General features: G+C 36.7%; 2 protein-coding genes across 4 annotated transcripts in view; one reads left to right on the plus strand and one right to left on the minus strand.

The window, feature by feature from the left end:
• LOC110101612 (WD repeat-containing protein 48) overlaps positions 1–23,627 on the plus strand; it is a 70,025-nt gene extending 46,398 nt beyond the window's left edge. For all 3 annotated transcript variants that reach the window (XM_020829577.2, XM_020829578.2, XM_028697604.1), the window contains 5 exons: positions 9,037–9,395; positions 11,344–11,437; positions 22,584–22,772; positions 22,925–23,049; positions 23,433–23,627. In XM_020829577.2, the coding sequence (XP_020685236.1) occupies positions 9,037–9,395; positions 11,344–11,437; positions 22,584–22,772; positions 22,925–23,023 (741 nt within the window). In that variant the 3' untranslated portion in view covers positions 23,024–23,049; positions 23,433–23,627. The remainder of the gene's footprint in view (positions 1–9,036; positions 9,396–11,343; positions 11,438–22,583; positions 22,773–22,924; positions 23,050–23,432) is intronic.
• The window catches only part of LOC110101616 (CASP-like protein 1E1), a 41,865-nt gene that overhangs the window by 5,169 nt on the left and 12,893 nt on the right, over positions 1–23,803 (minus strand). The window lies entirely within an intron of this gene.

Genomic DNA, 23,803 nt, shown 5'->3' on the forward strand with positions numbered 1-23,803 from the left:
TAATATGACAATGAATAATAAAATACATATGCAAGCAAGTGTAAAGTAATTTCTAAAGATAAAGCGTGATGTGAAAGTCTGATAGCTCCTGAGCTTAAAATAAATAGATTAACACAGGGCAAGAGCCAAGTCTTATAATCTTGTCAAACACCAAAGCCACATAAGTCCAATAATAAATCTTGAAAATTTGGATGAGAAGAAAGGAGAGTAGAAAATGGGAGATTATATATTTGAATTTTATTATCAATTCATGTGTAAAAATTGGAGAAGCCGTTCGTAAACATATAGAGAAACAACTAGAGAAAAAAATGGAAATCAAATTTTAATTGTGGAATCTAAATTTAATTGCATAACAGAAATTGAATGTTGTTGCCTATGGATTTCTTTATTGCTGCTGATGAAAAATTGATATCCAAGGATTGCTGTATTCTTATGGATGAAAAGTCGTTATCTATGAATTGTTGGGTTTCTAATTTCTATATATGGTAATGTGCTAGCAATGGATTCAAGATTGTTTTTATCACCTCCCTTAACCTTGGTTGTATATGTTGATCATGCCCAACCTGTCTATTCGTTTATCTAAACTCATTCATTGTATATCCTTGGTGTGGATATCTGTAGTTTGAGGGTTTATTAAAACATAATTTAGTTTGGTTGGCGCATTTTTAATTTTTCGGAGTTAAATATCAGCCTATATTAATCTGTTTAGTCTTGTCATGATGAACATATATATATTTTTTGCATACTTATGGTAGCTTGGTTGTGGCAGTGCACTTTTAAAGATTTTTCGACCTGATAGTTTATTTCATTCAAGAATCTTTTAAACTTGATTCTGATTGGAAATACTTGAGTTTGCAAGTAATCCTATCGGATTTAGTTGAGTTCGCAAGCAAACCTAATCAATAATTAGCAAAAACAGCGAGAAAACGAAGGAATCGTGGTGGAAGAACAAACAAACGATAGCAAAGCTTATAACAGTCAAAGAGAAACAAGAACAAAGCAAAGATACAAGAGATCCCCAATTCGAGAGGAGGATCGTCTCTTCCAAGTCTCTAGACAAGATTGTCTAGAGCCTAAGCCTCCAAGAAACCCTAATTTCAATCAATCAAAACATATCTTTTCCTAATCCCTCTCATCCTCTTTCATACAACACTTTCCTAATCAATTTTCCCTCCCAAAGCCCTAGTCGCCCCCTCTATTGAATTTTGAAATTAAAGTGATGGGTGGGACCCATCTAATTAGGCGGGCAAGGTAGAGGAGGCGGAACATGTCCGCCTCCTATAAAATTGAGCCGGCCTTTGGGTCGGCTCAGCCGGCTCCACGTGAACCGGTGGCGTAACATTACCGCCCTCCCAAAGAATCACCTTGTCCTCAAGGTAAAAATCCGAAAACTGCTGTTTCACCCTCTAGTATGGCTCCCACGTGGCCTCGTAGTCCGGAAGATTCTTCCACTAGATCAACACTTCCTTAGTTCCATCTTCTTTTTGACGAACCCTCATCAACTCTAAGGATTCCAGAACCACCTCTAAATCCTCAGTAAGTGTCGCCGGTAGCTCGGGGTTGGCGGTGTAGTCACCAATAGCTTTCCTCAACTGTGAGATGTGAAAAATCGGGTGTATAGTCGCCGTTGGTGGTAATTTTAGTTGATATGATATTGCCCCAATCTTCTCCAGCACTTCATAAGGCTCAACGTACCAAATAGGAGGCAATTAAGATCAAATTTTGATTAAATTGGGAGGGAAATACTTTTGAAATTCTTTTTCAAATAGGAGGCAATTAATACATTGATGGGGGAATTAATGGGATGGGCTAGGGGGGCATAGAGAGAGACGGGAGAGGGATTTAGACTAAAAACTGAAATTAATTTCAGTATAAGTGGAATTGGAGGGAAAATTATTTGAAACCAATTTCGGATTTCAAACAAGGGGAGGGAATTGAATGAGCATTCAATGGGGGAAGCCCATTAAGGGGACCGGCTGCATCATGAAGGAGGGAGAGAATTGGGGAATGATGAAAGAAGAAAATTAAATCTAATTTGATTTATTTTAAATTTGGATTCAATATAGAAACTTTCCTAATTTGGATTTTCCTTAATGGAAAGAATTTCCTTAGTTCCATCTTCTTTTTGACAAACCCTCATCAACTCTTAAGGATTCCAGAACCACCTCTAAATCCTCAGTAAGTGTCGCCAGTAGCTCGGGGTTGGCGGTGTAGTCACCAATAGCTTTCCTCAACTGTGAGATGTGAAAAATCGGGTGTATTGTCGCCGTTGGTGGTAATTTTAGTTAATATGCTACTGCCCCAATCTTCTCCAACACTTCATAAGGCTCAACGTACCAAATAGGAGGCAATTAAGATTAGATTTTGATTAAATTGGGAGGGAAATACTTTTGAAATTCGATTTCAAATAGGAGGCAATTAATACATTGATGGGGGAATTAATGGGATGGGCTAGGGGGGCATAGAGAGAGACGGGAGAGGGATTTAGACTAAAAACTGAAATTAATTTCAGTATAAGTGGAATTGGAGGGAAAATTATTTGAAACCAATTTTGGATTTCAAACAAGGGGAGGGAATTGAATGAGCATTCAATGGGGGAAGCCCATTAAAGGGACCGGCGGCATCATGAAGGAGGGAGAGAATTGGGGAATGATGAAAGAAGAAAATTAAATCTAATTTGATTTATTTTAAATTTGGATTCAATATAGAAACTTTCCTAATTTGGATTTTCCTTAATGGAAAGAATTTGAAATTCGAAATTTGAATTTCAAATTTGAAGGCTAGGGAAATAACGGCCGGCGGGTGGGAAGGTGGCCGGCGGCTTGGGCATCCCAAGGAGGCCGGCGACAAGGAGGGAGGGGCTCGGGTTCTCTAATGGAATTGGTGGGGTGAGGATTTCTTGAAGGGGAGAAGAAAGAAATAGGTGTAGGCGGAATGGAAAATGTAAAGCCACTAACCTTAACACCACCTCCACTAGAACTCAGAAAGAGATCCACGATACTCTCTCCTCAAGATCTCACAAAGAGATCTAGGTAAATTTTAGAACTCACAAAGAGATCAATAACAAAAATTTTCATTCATCAATAATCGTCAATACAATAGAGGGGGCCATCATATATAGGCCTAAGGAAAAACAAAATACAATGACGCAAATGCCCCTGGGACTACAACTCAAGACAACTAAAAGATAGGGTTCAATCGGGGATAATAAATAATACAACATCAAAATAAAACTAAGCATCAAAATAAAGGCTATGGATCGTGGCCATCGATCGGCACCTCTTGCGCTGATATACTCGTCGAAAATGTTTGTCGTTGTCCTCATCACTCTTGCTAGACAAATATTAGCTTTTAGTATTGGTAAAAGACATGTTGGCTTGGAGGAGAGATTTTATATTGAGGGTCACGTCAACTGCAAACGGAGTAGAACCTTAATGGTTCTGATTCCAGGCTTGAAAATTAAAATGAGAGGAGTCGGAGTAGAAAATGGGAAATTATATGATTGAATTGTATTCCCTTATTTTTTGTGTAAAAAATAGGATGCAAATTTATATATTAATAGGTAGAGAAACAACTATCAAGAAATGAAATAAATTTGGAGATTGATCTTTAATTCTTGAATCTAGAAATAAGTACACAACACATACTTGTTCATTGCTATGGTGAGTACGGTGAAAATTAGAATGTTAAGATAAATTTACTGTGAAATTAGAAAAAGAAATTAAAGAATATTAATATTATGAGGAACAACTGGAATGATATCTATACCATTATTAAAGATACGATAGTTGAAAATAAAATTTAATAATTTTTATATGTATAATGAATGCTACTACATATATCCATTATCCAAGTATATAAAATTAATGTTGAACTATTAGGAACTAAGATAATTTAGATATAAGTTTTTCAAAATGATTTAATAAAAATATGTGTAACAACTCAGGTAGCGCTCCACTTGAGTAGATGGAAATTGAGGATTTATGGAGTTGGCTCCAAGCACTTATTGTATAGCACAAGTATCTTTTGAGATGAAGCACTCAGTTTTAGTTGGAGTGGTCACATTTCTTAAAGATAATGTAGTTGAAAATAGACTTTAGTGTTTTGTTCTTATTAAATGATAAATAGAATAGGTGTGTTACTTTAGGAAATTCTGCATGTAAATGAATGAAAAGTGTGAATTCATAAAGTTGATCTCAAATAGTTTGGATAAGTCTAATGATGGCGATGTTGAAAACAGAAGTAGCTTTTAAGATAAAGCAACAAGCTTTAGGACAGCTTCTATTTTAAAATCAAGTCAAATGAAGGATGAATTACACTTTATTTCTTAATTTTCAACAATACATCCATTTGATTATAAAGCGGGCCCACTTTTTGGAAAGAAGATCCATTTTGTTAATTTTTATGTTTATTAAATCTTGCAAGTAAATGAATGGACTGATTTGTTAATGGAAGAAATTTCTTTAAAAATTGTTATAAGAAGTTCTTTATTTTTTTTGAATGTTGAATTAAAATTTTTTATGGTTGTATATGTTCTCCCTTGTTGCCTTTAGAAACCTCCACCATCACTAAACACCGTTGTCTCGCCCTCGCTCATTTTTCTCCGTCCAATTTTCAACCCTTCAACATTGATAGTGGACTTGAATGCACCACATTTGGGACGCAATCGTATCGTTTATTAAGATCATTTTTTACTTTGTTTACTTTCTAATAGTTCAATTAATGAAAATAGCCAGAACACATTTTCTATTTTTTAAATTGTATATATTCGTCTGAAGTCTGGGGATTAAAAAGCAAGTTTGCCTGACTCATATTGAAATCCGCTTCTGAACAACCTTAACTTTAGCTCTACAAACTATTATTTGTTTCATGATATTTTTAAATGAAGTTTCTAACCTTTGAAGGTCTTCATGATGCTTGAACTATCTTCTTGTTTATTTATTTTTTTTTTAAAAGATTGAACATAAAGCTATTGCCACATTGGTTGACATTGATTCTTTTTTAATTGAGAAAACCAGGAACATAAAGAATCCTCACTAATTTTTTTTACCTTTATCGTGTTAATTAGTTTTTTCATTAGTTCTTATTTTGGATATTTACTAGAAGTTGATATACTAACCATTTTATTTTCCTCTAGTTGTCTAGTGGTATATGACCCATCTAAAAAGGAGGTTGTGGTGATTTTTTTAATCAAATTTTATTACGAAGTGGGGAAGAATTTGATATGGGGAAAATACTATAGTGATAAAGGAATATTGATTGATAAAATTAGATGATTGAATACCTCAAGGAAGGGAGACATGAGTCAGGGGGTGAGAGGAAGAAAGTATGAAGAAACTGTAAATGTGAGAGTCAATCTTTAGAGGGATAGAAGGCTTTCTTTATTCCACGTTCAACTATCAATTATAAGAATTGGGCACCTCATATAAATAGGTCTTATTAAAATAATAAAATATCCCTTAATGAATATAAAAATGTCACGCTAGAGCTAACTTACAAATGAAATTTTATCCATTGATCATTAACTTAATTAAAAATAAGAATAACCACTTGATTCATTAAATAATATTGAAAATATAAACTAATGACTAAGGGGTAAAGTAGCATTGCATTTCATCAATTTCCTTGCGTTGCAAGGAACTCTACTTCGAAGAGTTGAAGTATTAATATGAGAAGAATTGAAGGTCTTCAATTGCATTATATAGACATGAAATCCATCACACAAAAGAGAGACTTGGAGATAAAGCTATTGTCGTGGTGATTCAACTGCAGACTTTTGTTGATTGGAGGTGAGCAGATGATGAAATACACAATAGGTTGCAACTTGCAGAGGGAGACAGCTAGAGTTAAGGTGGGAAAAAGAATGAGGACGAGTAATTCAAGAGATTGGTTGGAGATAGATGTTGTGCGAAGGATTAACATTAGGATGATAAATGAATAAGAGTTATTTGGAACTGTTCAATCGAGGAACCAATGAACCAAATCAGTTATGTAAAATTGTCCAGTTCAATGATGGCCTATTAAGCATCGTCGATCAATGATCCTTGGGCTGAAAATTTTATCATAAAAATAAATATATAAAATTTATTTATTTATAATAATTGATAAGCTAATATGAAAACCCTACAACCTTATTCCCCCAAATCATCGAAAACAAAACCAGTTGCCCTCCCTTGTGTACAACTTTGTTTGCTGTTGTCCTTCCCCCTCATAGGAGATCCTCACCCTTTCTTGTTGTTGGACATCCAATGACGCGTCCTTGACTACAAAAATTCGCCTTTTTAAAGAATTATTGATTTATAATTATTGCAAATATTATTTTGTGTTTGAGTTTTGTTTTTAGCTACATATTTTTATTATTGCAATATTATTACATCTTTTAGATCATATTTAAATTATTTTAATATTTTTTACATCATTTTGTTTAGTCTCGATCAAATCATTGAATCTTGAACCTCTTCTTTCGGTTTTATATTTGGGCAGGTTTTCACAATCCCGATTATGTGTGTAGTGAGAGAGAGAGGACATGAGTATGAAAGAAAAAAAGGATGGTATGGGAGGTAGCGTATGTATGAGGGGTTGTGGTCATGGATGGCCATGGATATTTCTTTGTTTTGGATTTATGAACCAACCTATGATACCAAATTAATGATGAACGGGGCAATGGGTCCAAAGGTCGTGGTTTGGACTTTTTATTTTGATTATTGAGTGGGGGAATAATTGGGTATAGGCGAAGAACTTGGGAGATAGAAAAAAGAAAGATGATTTAGAAAATCAAATAAATGAATGGCTTGAAGAAAGGAAGTCAACAGTTAAAAGTGTGAAAAAAACTCCTAGAATAGATAATGAATATTTAGAGTGTGTGGCAAATGAGAAGACATTGTTTATTCATCGTCAACTATTAATTACAAGACTTTGGGTATTATTTGTAAAAGTAGGCCCTATTGAAATGATAAATAGTCATTTAAACTAGTCATAACTAAGAAATATGAATATTCCATACTAGTGTCAACTCAAAAATGAATTTAAACTACTAATAGTTATTTTAATTACAGATAAAGATGACCACATGATACATTAAATAATATTAAAAATATAATGATGTGAAACTACTAGGAGTTACGATTAGAAATTAGAAAGAAAGTTGGTTAAAGTATTGCTCATTTAAATTTAATGCTAGCACATAAAAGTGAGTTAAGAATTTTGAAATTTTTAACTTGCTTAGGCCAAAGACGTGCAATAGAACATAACCGAGACAATTCTTTCAAAGTTCAAGGTAATTTAAATGCAAAGTACAATTAACAAAAATCCAACGCTTAACAATGAGAGGTTCACCTCAAGGGCCGTCTCACTCAATTATTTGTAGGCTTTTAGCGGAGAAAGATGACCCATATGATGAAGGATATTACCACTAGAGAGAAGGTGCCGAAGAACTTCGTTGGTGGAGAGGTAGCCGGTGGAGATGGAGGTAGTGGGTGACCGACGATGCTCCAATCATAGTTTGAAAGTTGGCGGTCGATGACGCTTGCAAGAGTAGGGACAACTCGCTCCAAATAATCTCCAACGGTGGCGTCGTCTTCAAATCTGAAACTAATTTCAGATTTTTAGTAAATTTGGAGAGAAGCAATTTGAAAATAATTTCAAATCTCAAAAAGAATTTAGGGGGGTTAATGGACATTTAATGGAGTCCATGAAGAGGGGGGCCGGCGGTTTCAGTAGAGGAGGGAGAAGGGTTTTAATTCCAAACCTGAAATTAATTTCAAGATTTTGAATAAAAATGGGGGGAGATTAATTTAAAATTTGATTTCAAATTAAGGGGACATTAATGAATTAATTGGGGAATAAAAGGAGCAATCAAATGGGGAGAAACCCTCATGGGGGCCGGCGGTATAGTGAGAGGAAGAGGGAGGGATTAAGGGGGAAGAACCACACTCTTTCCAATTGGGAACGAAAAATTGGAGGGAAATTAATGACTCCTCCAATTAGGTTTCATTCGAATTTTGAATTTGAAAACTTTCCATATTTGGCTTTGCCAAATTTGGAAATTTTGAATTCAAGAAATTTTGAATTTCAAAATTCGAACAAGAGGAGGAGAGTGGGAGAAGGCCGACGGTGGAAGTGCTTGGGACAGGTGGAAGAGGTGGGGTGGTCGGCGGCCTAGGGTGGCTTAGGGCCGGCAGGTTGGGGAAGAAGACGGGGTTTGGGATGATTGGGATAGACCACGAGTCACGGACTCTTCCAATGACTGGCGGGTATTGCTTTTTTCCCTCACCTCAGGCTCTCGTTCTTCTCTCTAGCTCACCACAAGAAGAAGAAGAAAAAGATAACAAAACAAGTTTCATTCAAGATATTCATTAATCCCAATACAACATATGAGACCACTATACATAGGTCTCAACTCATGAAAAAGAAAAGTACAACATTGCCCTCTGGGCTACAATAACAAAGTAACTCCCCATAGGGGTAAAAATGGCAAAAACAGTAAATACTAAATAATGCATCATGACATCTGAATCAAAAGTAGAGGCGCTGAATCGTGGCCGTCGATCTGCGATTCCGCCGTCGATAAACCTGTCGGTAGCGTCTGTCGATGTCCTCATCATATAAACTCATGACTTGAGAGTGAGGTAAACTTCCTCTGAATTAGTTTGTGATCATTCCATGTAAAGTTTTTTCTTTAATTGAATTTGAATGTGTATCATTTTTAATGGGCACATAAAGTTTATTACTTAAGTAGCATTTAGATACAAAAAATAGACCTAGTTTTGGAGCAGAAACAGAGCAATATCTATTTATGAAGCGTTGGAATTACTTGATCATATGCCTCACTTTACTTTGTGCTTTCTCATTTTTCATTAATGTTTTACTCTTTTTCTGTGTCCTATAACAGGTAATTTAACTTGCTTTAATTAGTGCTGCTTGAGTTACTTTTTCTATAATTGCATTTCTTATGCTCAATTTATTTTTTTCAAGAATTGTAACTTAGCTCTTCATGCGATGATATACATTGGGTGTTCTATCTTCTCGAACTTGCAGATTAATCTAGCTCAAGAGACTCTTCGAGGTTTGTTAGCACACTGGATCTCTAAAAGAAGGCAACGGTCTGGGTCACAAACCTTTAACTGTGATGGGATACCAGGGAGGGACCTGCCTAGCAGAAGCATCTCGCATTCAAGGGTTGATGCTGATGATAGTACAGAAAATCACCATCTTGTGCTCCCTGCATTTGAATTTTCTACTGTTTCTCCTCCTTCCATTATAACTGAGGACTCACAAGGATGCTCTTGGAGGAAGAAAATTACAGAGCTCGATGGATCACAAGATGAGAAGGATATTCCCTGGTGGTGCTTAGACTGTGTGTTGAATGGACGTATAACGCCGAAAGAATCTACGAAGTATGTTCCTCTTTTTTCGTTAATAACATTAAACCTATAGCTTACTCATTTTCCCTTACAAATGGCTTGCTTTCTTGCACCGTTGAAGTCTCAGAAGCTTGCATGAAGTCAATCTGTTTAGCATTTTCTAGCTCCATTTCTCTTTTAAAGTTATTGGGTGTCATAGGCCTAGTCTTTCTGTGAGCCTGAACTTAGCGAACTTCCTGGCTATTGTGAATCTGGTTAGTGGTTTTTTGAAAACGTGGAAGTTTTGACTTTATGCATTCTTGTGTTTTGTAGAATTTCTTGAATTTGGACCAATATGCCCGATTCAAGGTTAATGTGCTATGCTCTGTCTTCTATACTTGTGAATATATTTGAATGACTAATTTTGAATATTCATGGTTGTCCTTAACAGTAAAAGCCAGTGGTTTTACATTTTCTTTGATTGAGTTACACCTTTTTTGCATCAATGTGAAAAAGTTTATTCATCATATAGTGGGTGTTTTACACGTTGCAAATTTGCTCCATCTCTTGGGTTCCTTGTCGTTTTTTCTTAAATATTTTTTGCTTTAGCAGCACTGGGACTGTAGTTTGCTACCACTGAAAATGCATACAAAATTTACAAAATTTTTGCATAAATGACTAGAATGATTAGGTGCATCCATTTTGGTTTCACACTTCTCTGGATGTCTAATTTACTCCCTCAACTTACTAAATATTAGCCAATTTGGCTCTACTGTGAACTTTATTGTTTGTTTGGACCAAAGTTGGTGGAGGGAAGCTTTTTAAGAGGTTATTTTGAACTTTTTGGGATCAATGCTATTAATTTGAGCTGATATTAAGTTGTGAGATGACCCTAAAAAGTCCAAAATGCCTTTATGAAATATTTATCTGCATTAGTTTCTGTTTTGAGAAATGACAAAGTTGACTGTATGGCTAAATTAGTTCAGATTTAATGAATTGGCAGATTAAATTGAACCTCTGGAAATGTCTGGGACTAAGATAGACCTAAAAAGTCTGGGTGTCATTTTGTACAATTACAAATTTATACTTTGAACGTGAGGTACAGAAATGTCCTCATATGTTCCTTGCTACCCTTCTCCCTTTTTCACCCCTATCAGCTCACTTTAGTAGTGTGGCATGATTATAATTTTTCTCATCACGTAATGGTCTCGTTTTTGTTTTTATTTTTGCTTCTGTCGTTAAACCATAAAGCATGGTTTGTAATGTTGCTGTCCTGTACTGTTATCATTCAACATAAGCCCTTGTTTTGTAGACATACAGAAGAAACTTGTAGAAATCGATTTTGCAGGAAAAAAATGCTGAACTTTTCAATCAAGTGATTGCTTAGGGATTTCCCGTTCAAGTCATCAATGCTGAGCTTATTAATTGTTTAGCGACATAGGAATCCATTAGGAACGATGAATCAGTTCAACTGCAGTTATGCATGATTGTGTAGATTTGTGCTTATACAGATGTGGTGGATGGAGTCATTAATCTTGTTTTTTGAACAATCACTGCGTGATAAATGATAATATATTTTTAAGGAATTGATTCATCATAATATTGAAGATTTGGCATGCCATGTCCATATTTTCTTGGGTTCTTTATTCCTCAAACTTAATTAACATATTTCACTGATGAAATGAACTCATATGAGAAACCTATAGAATTCTATGATCTGGTCTCCATATCACACCTTATAAACCTTCTACAAAAATTGTAGTCGATCGAGATTCTTCTGAAGTGTTCTCCTTAGTTGAATTACCACTTCAAAATAATGTTTATATGTATTTTTTCTTTCATAAATGTTGCTTTTATATTACAATGATATAATTACTTGGTTCTGAACTTGAAACTTGACAATAATGTTTATTTATAGAACTCCTTACAGATGCAGAATTGATGCTTATTGGTTCACAAACTACCTTGATTATATACTAATGACTTTTTCCTGTCTTCTTAGGTGTAGCTTTTACTTGCATCCTTGTGAAGGCTCAAACGTGCAAGTCCTCACACAAGGAAAATTGAGTGCTCCAAGGATATTGCGTGTACACAAAGTAAGCTTAGAGTTGGTGTACTTGGAAAGTGTCTACATTGTCTCTTTTGATTGAAATTGTGTTATCAAAGTTAATAAACACTATATACTTATTATTCATTGGAGTGACAGAAGCTTTGTTTTTGTAGTGATGATGTTTTGCATTAATTGTAAATTTGAGACTATTGTTTCAGTCTTATTTTAAATTCTCTTTTCAAGAGAGAAAATTTTACTACTAATCCATGAAAATGTCACGTAAAGATGTAGTTGCAAAAAACTGTTCAAAAAAATTTAAAGAAATAAAATACATTGGATGAATATATCATGTAAGCTAACAGTGTAACATTAGCCAAGTGGTGAGTACTAAGCCCATAGTCAATCACTTGCTAAGTCAAGAGTGCTTAATTCATCTTGAGAGCTATTGCACTAGCTTGAAAGCCAATAAACTTGGGAGAATGAAGAATTTTTTTTTCCAATTATGCCTCTTCTAGAAAACAAGTTAAAATCTTTTATCTATAAACTTATGATAGAATATTGAGACTGAATAGAGTTTGAATAATCAATAACCTTGACATCAGAACAATCATATCATGGGTTGCATTTGGGAATAAAGTTGAACGTCACAGGGAGAAAGATGAGTAAGAATAATTGAGGTACTTTCAATAGGTTGACATATATATTTTTCATATATGGCTCTTGAAGTAGGGTATGTTAGACAATCATATCCGATGATAATAGATTAGGGAGAGTAGGGAGATACTAACATCCAACAACTCCGAAAGGTTAAACTTAAAAGATGAGGTTAGAGTATGCTTTAGAGCATGAGAACATTCTTGGGAGGGAAAGATTGAGGGAGAAACTTCCACTAATTTTGTAGGTCTAATTTGATTATTAGTATTTGCAATACATAAATCTTGCTCTTCCATAATATGATTAATGGAACAATTCTGAATAATAGGATATCTGAAATATGGTTTTTGTAATTCTGGAAGAGCCTTTAATCAATTTTCATATTCATGATAAAATATTTTGCATGACTGGTAGTATGAGGACAAGTTCTTCCATTTCATTTTTTGCTAATAGCCACATATTAAAGCGCCAATCCACATCTCCCTAGTCGAATGAGCAGAAACCTATATTTGAACAAGAAGATGGGCCGCACATGATAAGGTGAGTTTGATTGTAGCAGTATCCACTTGTATTGGTTTGCTAAGTATTGATCTTGATAACTATAGTGTAGATTGATTAATGAAGTAGAACAAAGATAAGGGAAAACAACATTGGAGTAAGAGGAGGCTTCTTAGAGGTATCATAGCATGGAAGCCACTTTAGCATACATGTTGAGAGACCTATTCATATAATATGAGTTTTATATGTATGATGAGGGAGAAATGTCTTGAATCATATATTTTCAAAGATAGTTTGATAAACACTTGACAACTACCAATAATTTCAATATCTAAAACATCAATCATATGTATATTAAATGTGAGTGTATGAATAATATTTAAACTTAAGTGACCAAAGACAAATTTACCAACCAAAGTTTAGGAGAATGTTGTTGCCAAATCAAAAATCTGTCCAAAAAAAAGAAAATAGATAATTGTTTTACTGTTTAAGTTAATGGGTAACTTGTATAGTAGAATTCAAATCATGGTGAAAGAATAAAGTATTGAAGATGGATATAGTTGTAAATAATCTATCCCCCTTATATCATTAACGAAAAAAAGTAGTTGTAGTACGCTCTATAGTATTAGCAACTGCAAAATGATTAAGTCGAATTGAAGGAACTAATGGATCATTTACATCCATGAGAACAAAATATGATAAGGGGTGGTCCATGGAAGTACGAACATAAGCTAATAATAGGATTAGGTTAAACTGAAGTAGGGGAAGAACATGAAACACAAGACTCCTTGACAATACGAACAATAAAAGGTGATAGTGGAGTAGTTATAACGGCTCTTGGAAATAGGAAATCAAGAGATTAATGGTGGAGAGGCATCGATAAAGATGAAGCAGGACACAGATCCTTACAAAGGGTATGAAGAGCTATATGAAATCTCGGGGAGCAAAATTGAATATAGATTTTACATGAGAAGACTAAGTAGGTGGAGATGGGCCACTATCGAAGACATGGGGATGGAGTTGGCATCAAGTCTCAAATGCATATTGAGTAAATGGACTAAAAGCATGTCGAAGTCAACATGTGGATTACTTAGGTGCAACTACGAGGAGAGAGAAGCAACAATGAATAATAAGGAGGAAGTCGTGAGTGGTAGTGAAGGGAGCGATTGCGGGTAAGATTGCAAGGGATACAAACCCTATGCGGTGGCTAGTGATAGCAAGGATGACGAGCCTAGGGATCAAGTAGCAGTGGTGTGATGACAATATTGGCATGAAGGCGAGATTGTTGATGCGGTCGCATGAAACAAGTGAAGGCTGCAGGTGTTTTTTTAGTACGAGTCTCGTGGGTTATGTTTAATTCCTTCTTTTAAAAACAGTGAATTATTATAACCATTCATTAATAAAGTAACATGCACGAGCAATTACATAGGTTTGCTTTCATTAAAAAAAATATTGTATTATGATGACATATAGCGTAGCAATTAATTTCTATTTGAAAGGAGAAACAATTTGACATTTAGACACCTATAAAGTCTAAAATGCCAAAATCATATGAGGAGTTATGACTGGCTTGAAATCTAATAAATCTTGGAGAATGATGTAAGTTTTTTTTGTCTGATTACTACCTCGACAAGAAAACACCAGCTAAAATATTTTATCCACTAAATCAAATATACTTTTAATAGAATTTTAAGATTGGACTAAAGCTTGAATCATCAACTGCCTTCACTTCAAAATGTTAACCTCTGTATAATACAAAAAAATAATAAATTAAAATATACGCATACCTCTGTCGCTAAAACGACTGCCCATCCCGACATCCTGCCGAAGATCCCGTTGCTACAGTCCCATCCCTCTGCGATTCGGCGCTGTTTCGGACAAAGCATGCATAGATATTTCCCACGTTCTCTTTTTCGTCGTTAAAAAGGAGCAAAACGAAGGGCTCCAAGCTTCTCTTCCTCCCTCCCGATCGCAAGCCTTTTGAAACACTGCCTCAAGCCGAGACTTCCATGACAGAAGCAGCAACCCGAGCTCTTCTGTCTGATCCCCCTTGCCTGCTCCGACCAAATCCACTATATCCGCCTCCTATCACTGTGACGACCTCCTGCCCTCTGCTTGCAACTGACGCCAGATCTCCCACGCCTCATCTAAGCTGACCTTCGTTCACCTCTGCTCTCCCCAATCGAACCCCATGATTTTCCCTAGCCCAACTCTATCCCCAACCTCATATAGCCTAACCCAAATCCCTCTCTTCCGCTAATAGCCAGTCGAATCCACAAAGCTAGCCGATCTCTCCACTCGTAAGCCTGATCCCTAGCTTAAACCGAGCTCCATTGTGCTGATTTGCCTCTACCCAACCCTGTAGTGATGCGAGCAAAAATTTGGGAAAGGCCCAAATTTTTGCAAGCAAAACATATACTTTCTAGGATAAAAGAAATACACCAAATTCTCAAAAATAGACAAATTACATACTAAAAATCAACTTTCATATTATAATAAACTATTACAAACTTGGACACAAACACCTTATAAACTTGGACACAAACACCTTACAAACTTGACATAACATTAAATACCTAAAGTTGCATTTCATCCATTTCTTTGAGAAGAAGGATACATGTGGGGTGGTCACTTGCGGATGGAAGAATGAGGTTAGAAGACTAGACGAAGTAGGAGAGTAACTCGCAAGTTATCCCAAGATAGAGAGGAAGAAGTGGAACAAGCTCTCAAGCTTTTCCAAGAAAAACCTTCAGATTTTCCTTTCAAAAAATTGCATATTTTCCAACCTTTTTTTAATCTCAAAACATCTCTATTATATAGGCAAATGAAAGAAGACAAACAGCCACAGCACCTCCAATCAAATCCAATCAGATTTGGGGAAATGAAAGACCAAAAGACAGCAAACAGCCAGCAGAAATTCTGCACAGAAAAACAGGGAAACAATCCACAGAAAACCCACCATCAGGTCATGGGAAGCTAGCCAGCAAGGGACCTGAAGAACCAGCACAGGAGACAAGGCAGCAGTTCACGGGAAAAGCAGCCTGGAGGGGAAAACCGAGAGGGAGGACCACAGGAACAACAACAGCAACAGCAACAACCATCAGAAAATGAAAAGACAAAGGGAAAGGGCAGCCAAGGTAACAGAGCAAATAACAAAGCAAGGGGAAATGAATCCAGCTTTGGGAACAACACAAATAATAGGAAACCAAAGGGCAAAAGAGAAGGGGGAAGAACCTAATAAATGAGTATTAATGAGCTAGATTTAAGTAGAGAACTAGTAGCTCACCAATTTTACAATCCAAAATGTTTTGACCCCCCCTTGCCTATATCAATTACATACAAGGGGGATCCTACTTGTTCATTTCATCCAAAATCCTGTTCTCGGCGTTTGTGTCGAGCCGACAAACCACCTATACACGTTTTTCTTAGCGTGGTTGTGACAACTTTTAAGTACCTTTATGCGGCTCACCTACGGGGAAACATCTACTTTTCTCTTGTAACATGTACCAAAGACCCATATACGCCTTTCTCTGGCATGGTGGGATTAAAGATTTTACGGTTGCGGTGTCCGAGGACACCTACTATGCACGCTTTTCTCTAGCGTGGCAGGTGGCCCAGTTTCCTGTAGTTTCCCCTAAACGGGGGAGACACCGGGAGGCTACCGAAATTCGGACCGAAGATTCAAGGACTTAAACAATATTCGGATAGCAGGGGACTTGAACTAGACATTAATGAACTAAGTGCAAACTTGAATAAAAGGTTTAATTCAAACTTAAATTAAACTCGATCAAATGATGATGGGCTTGGACTCAAATTGAACTGGGTTTGAACTCAAATCTAATTGAAAAAGAATATGATCTTAGACATTTGAACTCAAGCAAATACTTGAGTTTGACTATAGGGGCCATAGAGCTTCAGCTTGCCATTTGAACTTGAACTTGAACTCATATTGGACTTGAGTTAGAACATGATCTTGGACTCAAATGACATTGAACCTGCAAACATTAGACTCAAACTTGAATGAGTGTGAGCTCTAAAAAACTTAAACAAGTGTTAAATGGACTTAAATAATTAAAATTTGACTAGAAAGAACTTTGATTCGACCTAAGGAGTTCGTGAGCTTGGGTTAGAATGAAAGAGTTCATTGAAAGCCAAAACTCATGATCATAGAGAATTGAACTCTATAGCAATTAAATGTCTTAATCATGCAAAGAACAAGGAGCAATGAAGCAATAAAGGATTTACATTAAAATCTCATTAAACATGAGTTGCTCATGAGCAAATGAGAGATGCATGAAGGATCATTATACGAACATCAATGAGAAAAATCAACACTCAAGATACAATCAACACTCAAAGACAATGAAGGACATTCAGTATACATATAAATAAAATGATGTCCATATTGCCCACGTTGGTGGGTCCACGAATTTGCAAAGAGGAGTTGGATGATACTAATGGAATAAACTCCTAGTGAACATGATCTCAAGTGGGATAAAGAAATGATATCAAGTTTATCATGCATATGTCAAACCACCTTCAAGGATAAAGAATTTGCAAGTGGAGTCTATTTGCAAGCAAAAGGATGGAGCCTTGAATGTATATTATAACTTACCCCTGAACACAGTGACTGATGTTTCCTTTGCTAGTCAACTTATGGGCATAAGGAAATGAATGCAATGAATGCTACGACACCTCTATATCAATATAAATGTTCAATGTTAAACAAACACATTGATTCACTGCAAGTGGAGACGAAAAATATACAGCAGATGTAAGCTCCTACGAACTGTCGTAGGAGATTTGTTGTACATTCAATGCATCATCCCCAACAAAATGTAATATGGCTACATCAAGTACAAACGATAATGAGTCACATCAAGTACAACGGGCTATTTACAAGCATCTACAAGTATAAAGCAGGAGATTCGTCAGTGCACTATGATCCACCTATAGAAAGCAACATGTAGTGCACGACAGTTTACCTGTACAAAGAATCAAACAACTTAATCCAGAAGTTGCTACAAAACGCCATCGGATCCGCAACATTCTTGCAAGTGGATAGAAAGCGTTTCACAAATATTCCAAGAATGCCCTCACACGTGCATCATAGTTTGTATACACATAGATACACAAGGGGTAAATACAATTACAAACACCCGCATGGGCCCCAGCAATCGTGTTAAGGGTACACACGTGACGTCTAAGGATGCTGCGCTGGTTAATAAATTTAAACACGATCATCTTAAGTAAGTAAATAGGAGTTGACAAGATCTAACATATAATTATAAAACACTCGCATGGGCCTCAACGAGAGTGTTATGGATACACACGTGACATCTAGGAATGTTGTGCGGGTCACTAAGTGAATTCAAGTTCGAACCCAATCCTCCTATGTGGATCAATAGGAGTTGACAAGGTTCGAACCATCAAACAAATATACGGTTGCGACGACCGGTATATTTGTCTTAATGCATTCATATTAGACCTTCAAGGCCTATAATAATATGAATTCACTAATAAAAGCACAAAGCCTACGAAACTCGATCCCCTATCGGTAGATACACAAGGGGTAAATACAATTACAAACACCCGCATGGGCCCCAGCAATCGTGTTAAGGGTACACACGTGACGTCTAAGGATGCTGCGCTGGTTAATAAATTTAAACACGATCATCTTAAGTAAGTAAATAGGAGTTGACAAGATCTAACATATAATTATAAAACACTCGCATGGGCCTCAACGAGAGTGTTATGGATACACACGTGACATCTAGGAATATTGTGCGGGTCACTAAGTGAATTCAAGTTCGAACTCGATCCTCCTATGCAGATCAATAAGAGTTGACAAGGTTCGAACCATCAAACAAATATACGGTTGCGGCAACCGGTATATTTGTCTTAATACATTCATATTAGGCCTTCAAGGCCTATAACAATATGAATTCACTAATAAAGGCACAAAGCCTACGAAACCCGATCCCCTATCGATAAGTTAATAGGGTCAACAATATTTAATATAAAAATAGAAATGACCCTACGACACCCCGATGATGCCCGTGTTGAATGTAGATCTCAACCGGAGGGGTCCATCACAAATACTTTCAAATGCCATCCCAAATGCTCACAAAAATCCAAAAATCCCAAAATCCAAAGATATTTAAAATTGAAATAATCTATCAAAGCACTAAAACAAAATACATCCACCCTCCGCAATATTTTGCCAGGGTGGACAAATTTGAAAATTACTTCAGCTTACAAAGAGCTAATGCCTAGTCAAAAATATCACTAGTATCCATTCTTAAGCAATTTTCTGCCAATAAGGACGTGGTACGTGTTCTCTGACCGGCAGTTTTGTCGCCAAATGACACCGCAGGATAAACGGTTATGACCCAGGACCCTCTGAATCGAGTGATTTTGCCGCCAAATGGCACCACAAAATATCGATTATGGCCAGAGCCAATACGTTCCTTAGTGGCATCAAATCCTTCATATATGAATTAATATAATATAATCGATATGGCACAAGGCCATCTGTTAGCTGAGGTGGATTCAAATTTGTCCCCTTAGACAAATACCCACCCCAAGTCTACAAGATCCCATTGGACGAAGCAACCCATGGCTGCCGACAAGGATCCTTCTGTCAAAATGGGTTGACTACCTCCTCTGACTAAGTAGACCAGGGACCATGATGGCCCGAGATGACGGAACCATGGGATCTTGATCGAATCCATCATCCATTCCCCCACCATCCGCTTTAAGTGCAAGATGTTGAAATTTTCAATTTTAAATATCAAATTCTCAACCATTTCCAAACATTCAAGCCCAATGCTGTTACTATATGCCAGATAACACATATTCATACGCATCAGATCGACGACTAGCCTTAATCGAAAGTTCTCTTTCGTTATCGGGAGGGGTAATTAACTATAGGGGCTTGCGTCTATAGGAAATCAGAACTCAGATCATAAAGTCCTCACAAAATGAGGGCAAAATCTCTGGGTAGTGTCTTATCTATAAACCCATATGCCTTCCCAAAATTTACCCCCGGAACTTAATTTCATTAAAACTCCCCCAAAGAAAAAGGAGTAGCGGGTGGAGGCCGGGGACGAATTTTCGGAGCTTACACAAAACAATCAAGTATTTACCTAAAAAAAATTAGTATGAATAATTAAAGGATACACGTTAGGATGACTTAAATTTAACTGAGACTTGGCTGTTTAGGCATAATGTTCAGCACTGAAGAAACCAGAGATGAAAGAGCTTTGGGGATACTAGGGGTGTCAAAATGGGTATTCGAGTCGGGTTCAAATCGAACCCAAAATTTACCTGAGTCCAATTCAACTGACATGAACTCGACCTGATTTTGCAAACGGGTAAAAAATAAAGATCTGACCCACCGGGTTGACACCACCCGCTAACCCACCAGATGAAGGGCACGAGCACGTGCGGGGCCTAAGGGCGAAGGGGGTTTGAGTAGGCACGGGTGATGCGAGTGTGGGAGGGCGTGCTACAGAGTGCGAGCACGGGAGTCGGGAAGGTGGGAGTTGTGCGGGCAGGCACGAGTACGAGATCGCATATCGATGCAAGCTAGGTGACTTGGATCATTTTTGGGTTGATTGCAGGTTTTCGAGTCAACCTGATTTTAAAAACGAGTCAGAAAATGAAACTCGAACCCTACTTGTTTGGCAAACGAGTTGACATGAATCTTGAATTTTTCGGGTCGGGTCAAGTATTGACACCCCTAGGGCTTACTATCATCCAAAAAACCATGAGCTTCAAGTTACGTCATTAACTCCAAAGACGAATCTAGAGCAATATCCAAAGCATGAGAACCCCATGGGGGACTAAGGTAGAGAGAGCATCACCCAACAGGATGAAATGATTCATTTGGTTATGAGTATTTACAACACAAATCTTTTGCTTCTGTATTGTGATAAAAACAACCATTAGGAGCCCTAGAGGACAATTTTATTAATTCTGGATGAGCCTTGAAGCAATAAACAAATCATGTTCAAAAGTTTGCGAAGTATACAATATGAGGGCCAATCTTTAGAGTTCACTTTTTGTCAATATTAACAATGTGAGGAATTGCTTATCGATTCTCGAGCCAAAAAGGAGAAATATCTATCTTAACAAGAACACAAGTTATTGATGGCAAGTGAGCCTAACGGTAGCAGCATCCACTTTTATTGCTTTGTCAAAAAGCGTACCCTATGAGTACAGTGTGTATATCATAGCATTTGGAGACTACTCACATATTGTGAATGTCGTGAGAAAAAATATAGAATAAATTTCTTCCATTAAGAGTTGGTTAACTACTTGACATTGATCAAATAGATCAACAGGGTAGTCACTTTGTTGATGAAGATCATACATCAATGTGCGAATAATCTCCAAGCTTTGATGGTCAAAGGCCAATTTCAAACCAAAGATAAAGCAAATGAAGCTACAAGATTAAAAATCTCTGCCTATGAAAAAAATGAGAACTGAGTTTTCCATGTAACATATTGATTGGCTTGTGCCTAACATAATTTGAATAATGTTGAAAGAATAAAGTGAAACTATTAGGCATGACTACTTGCGAAGAACCCTTCTCCTTAGCAACATAAACAAAAGATGTATGAAGTTGAGCACAAGCCTTTGGAGAAAATTGGAATAGAGTAGATGGACCATCAATTATTGCGGGCACATCAGATGATGACTAATGGAGAGGAGTGGATAAAGATGAAGCTTGAGGTGGGTCCTCGATGCCAATGATGCCCTAAAGCACCCACAAAGGGGGCGAGGAAACCTCGAGAAGTAAGATGATAGATGGGCTCCACAAAGGAAGGTGGTGATGTGACACGATCAAAATCACTAACAACTTGAGTAGGAGTGACAAGTGAGGCGGGCAAAGAAGAGAAGAGCAGAGTGTTGGGGACCATCACTTAGGGTTGAATGCATGGCAAAGGTGGGAGAATGAACGAGTGTGATGGGGGGCCAGTGGCTTGGCAGAAAAAATGTGCTAGTTCACCCACATAGAGACCAAGGCACTAGATGCTACAAACACTGGCTGGATGCAACCCTTAGATGTGCTTAACATATCAAAGGATGAGGGTGAAGGGTGCAATGGGACTGGAAAGCTGTTTGATGTGATTTACAATCATGTCGATTAAGACAGTTGACCTAGGAATGGAGCACCTTTGTGGCTCACAGGAGCAGCGGGCCATCAGCTGTGCTGCATGGTCACATTGAGCGAGATGAACAAATATGACACTTTTGAGGATCGTGGGAGCGGCAAGCTACTGGTTGGAGCACGCAGTCTCGTTGAGCTATTGTCGAAATTTTTTTTTTCTTCTAACTTTTCCTCCTTGAATCAGAAATGGAAGCAGGGTGGAGATACTCTAGATTCGTTATCTTATTTTTAATTTGATTTTTGAGATAGAAAATTTTGCAGTTCTGTATAAGTTCTGATTTCTGGGATTATTTAGTTTAGGATGGCTAAATTTAGGTTCTTGAGTCCGTTTCTTTACATAAACATTTTTCAGAAGATGGAACTTTTGTTGCTGAAATGCAAAAGCTGACCCTAAACTTATATAATATGAAACACTAAATTTTCTGATTTTGAAGTGATATTCAATCCTCATGCTCAATTCACGGCCCGCCCATCCAGCGCAAGCATTGCCTTTGATGGGAGGGAGAATGACCGGGTAAATGAAGAGAGACCATTAACAGCTCACACAAGTGAACAAGAGCCATTGTTATGGTAATTGTTTGAAATATACAACAGTAACTATATAATCTGGAAATAAAGGATTAAAGTGACGAAATACTAATTGGAAGGTTTAATAAGGGGACTAATTCGGTTGGTTTAAAAAAATGTATTGGCTTAAAAGCAGCTGAATCTTAGTATAGGGAGCTATTTCACATTACTAAAGGAGAGGACCAACTTAACGTTTTCTTTTAAATATCGAGTGCATGAAATTGACTAAAGAATCTTCTCCTCTTACTGAAATATATATTAAACCAGTTTGAACTTGTGCAAAAATTCCTTGCAGGTAGTTAACTATGTTATTGAGAAAATGGTTCTTGATAAACCACTTGAAGGTGGCAATCCAGATGGACAATTTGGTCTGGTTCCAGGCCCTGGACAATCCCAGCTTGGATCCCTTGGTGACAGTTCCTTACGTGCGCTCAAGTCATGGCAGAAGAGAAAACCTTCTATTGAGATCCTGTGTAATAACCAGGCAAGTGCATTCCAGTAATTCTATTTTCCAATATATTTTCTTCACTTATTTAGCTATGCTATATGGAGAAGCCATTAGTGGGACATTAGCTAATTCAATCTCTAATCTTAATTTTTTCTTATAAATTCTTTGCAAAATTCTTATGTATGCAGGTCTTATCACCAGATATGAGTCTCGCAACTGTGAGAGCCTACATATGGAAGAAGTCAGAAGATTTGGTGCTTAACTACCGCGTAGTACAGAATAGATGATTAATCTAAGGTTTTTGTCTGTAAAGGTAGGCATCTCACTTTATACTATTGACTGGTATTTATTCATCAACCTCAAATCACTACATTTTTAGGCTTCTTTTGGGATAGTTTTTTACTCGTTTATTTTTCAGACCGCAATCATAATTTTTGTCTGGTCATTTATCTTTTTGCTACTGGAAAACTGCTTTCACAACGGTTTTACAAATCACTAAGAAAATCATCCCAAAAGGTTTCGTTTGGGATGGCTTTCTTATTTGTTAAAGCAGCTTTCTAGTAAATTTTTGTACTAGAAATCTGCTTTAGAAAGTAGTAAAAAAACTATCTCAAACGAAATTGTAATCTATTTTATATGATCCCCAAAATATTTATAGACATTTGAATATGTGTAACTGTGTTATTTTCTCTCCAGGGACTTCCAGCTTGTAAGGTGGGGAGCTTGTTTCAGCTTTGTTGTATAATACCTAATGATTTTTGTGTTCACCTGCTGGTTGCCACTGAACTACTCTTGTCGATCGAAGTGATCTTTTTCACGGCACAAATAAACAATTTTTCATTACATTTCAAGTGCTCTGTTTATGCTGTTAAGTATTATTTTATCTGTTAACATTTCATTAAATATCGTGCTACTATGAAAAAAATCATCATAATTTTAAGATTGAATAAATAAAATTAATATTATAATTCATTTTATAAAAAATAATAGTCATATAACAGGTCTCATGTCTATAGAAGTGTTTTAGTTTTCAAAAAATTTTAATTACGCAGCTCATTTCTATCTAT

Source organism: Dendrobium catenatum, unplaced genomic scaffold (assembly GCF_001605985.2).
Source record: "Dendrobium catenatum unplaced genomic scaffold, ASM160598v2 fragScaff_scaffold_976, whole genome shotgun sequence".
Classification (NCBI taxonomy): domain Eukaryota; kingdom Viridiplantae; phylum Streptophyta; class Magnoliopsida; order Asparagales; family Orchidaceae; genus Dendrobium; species Dendrobium catenatum.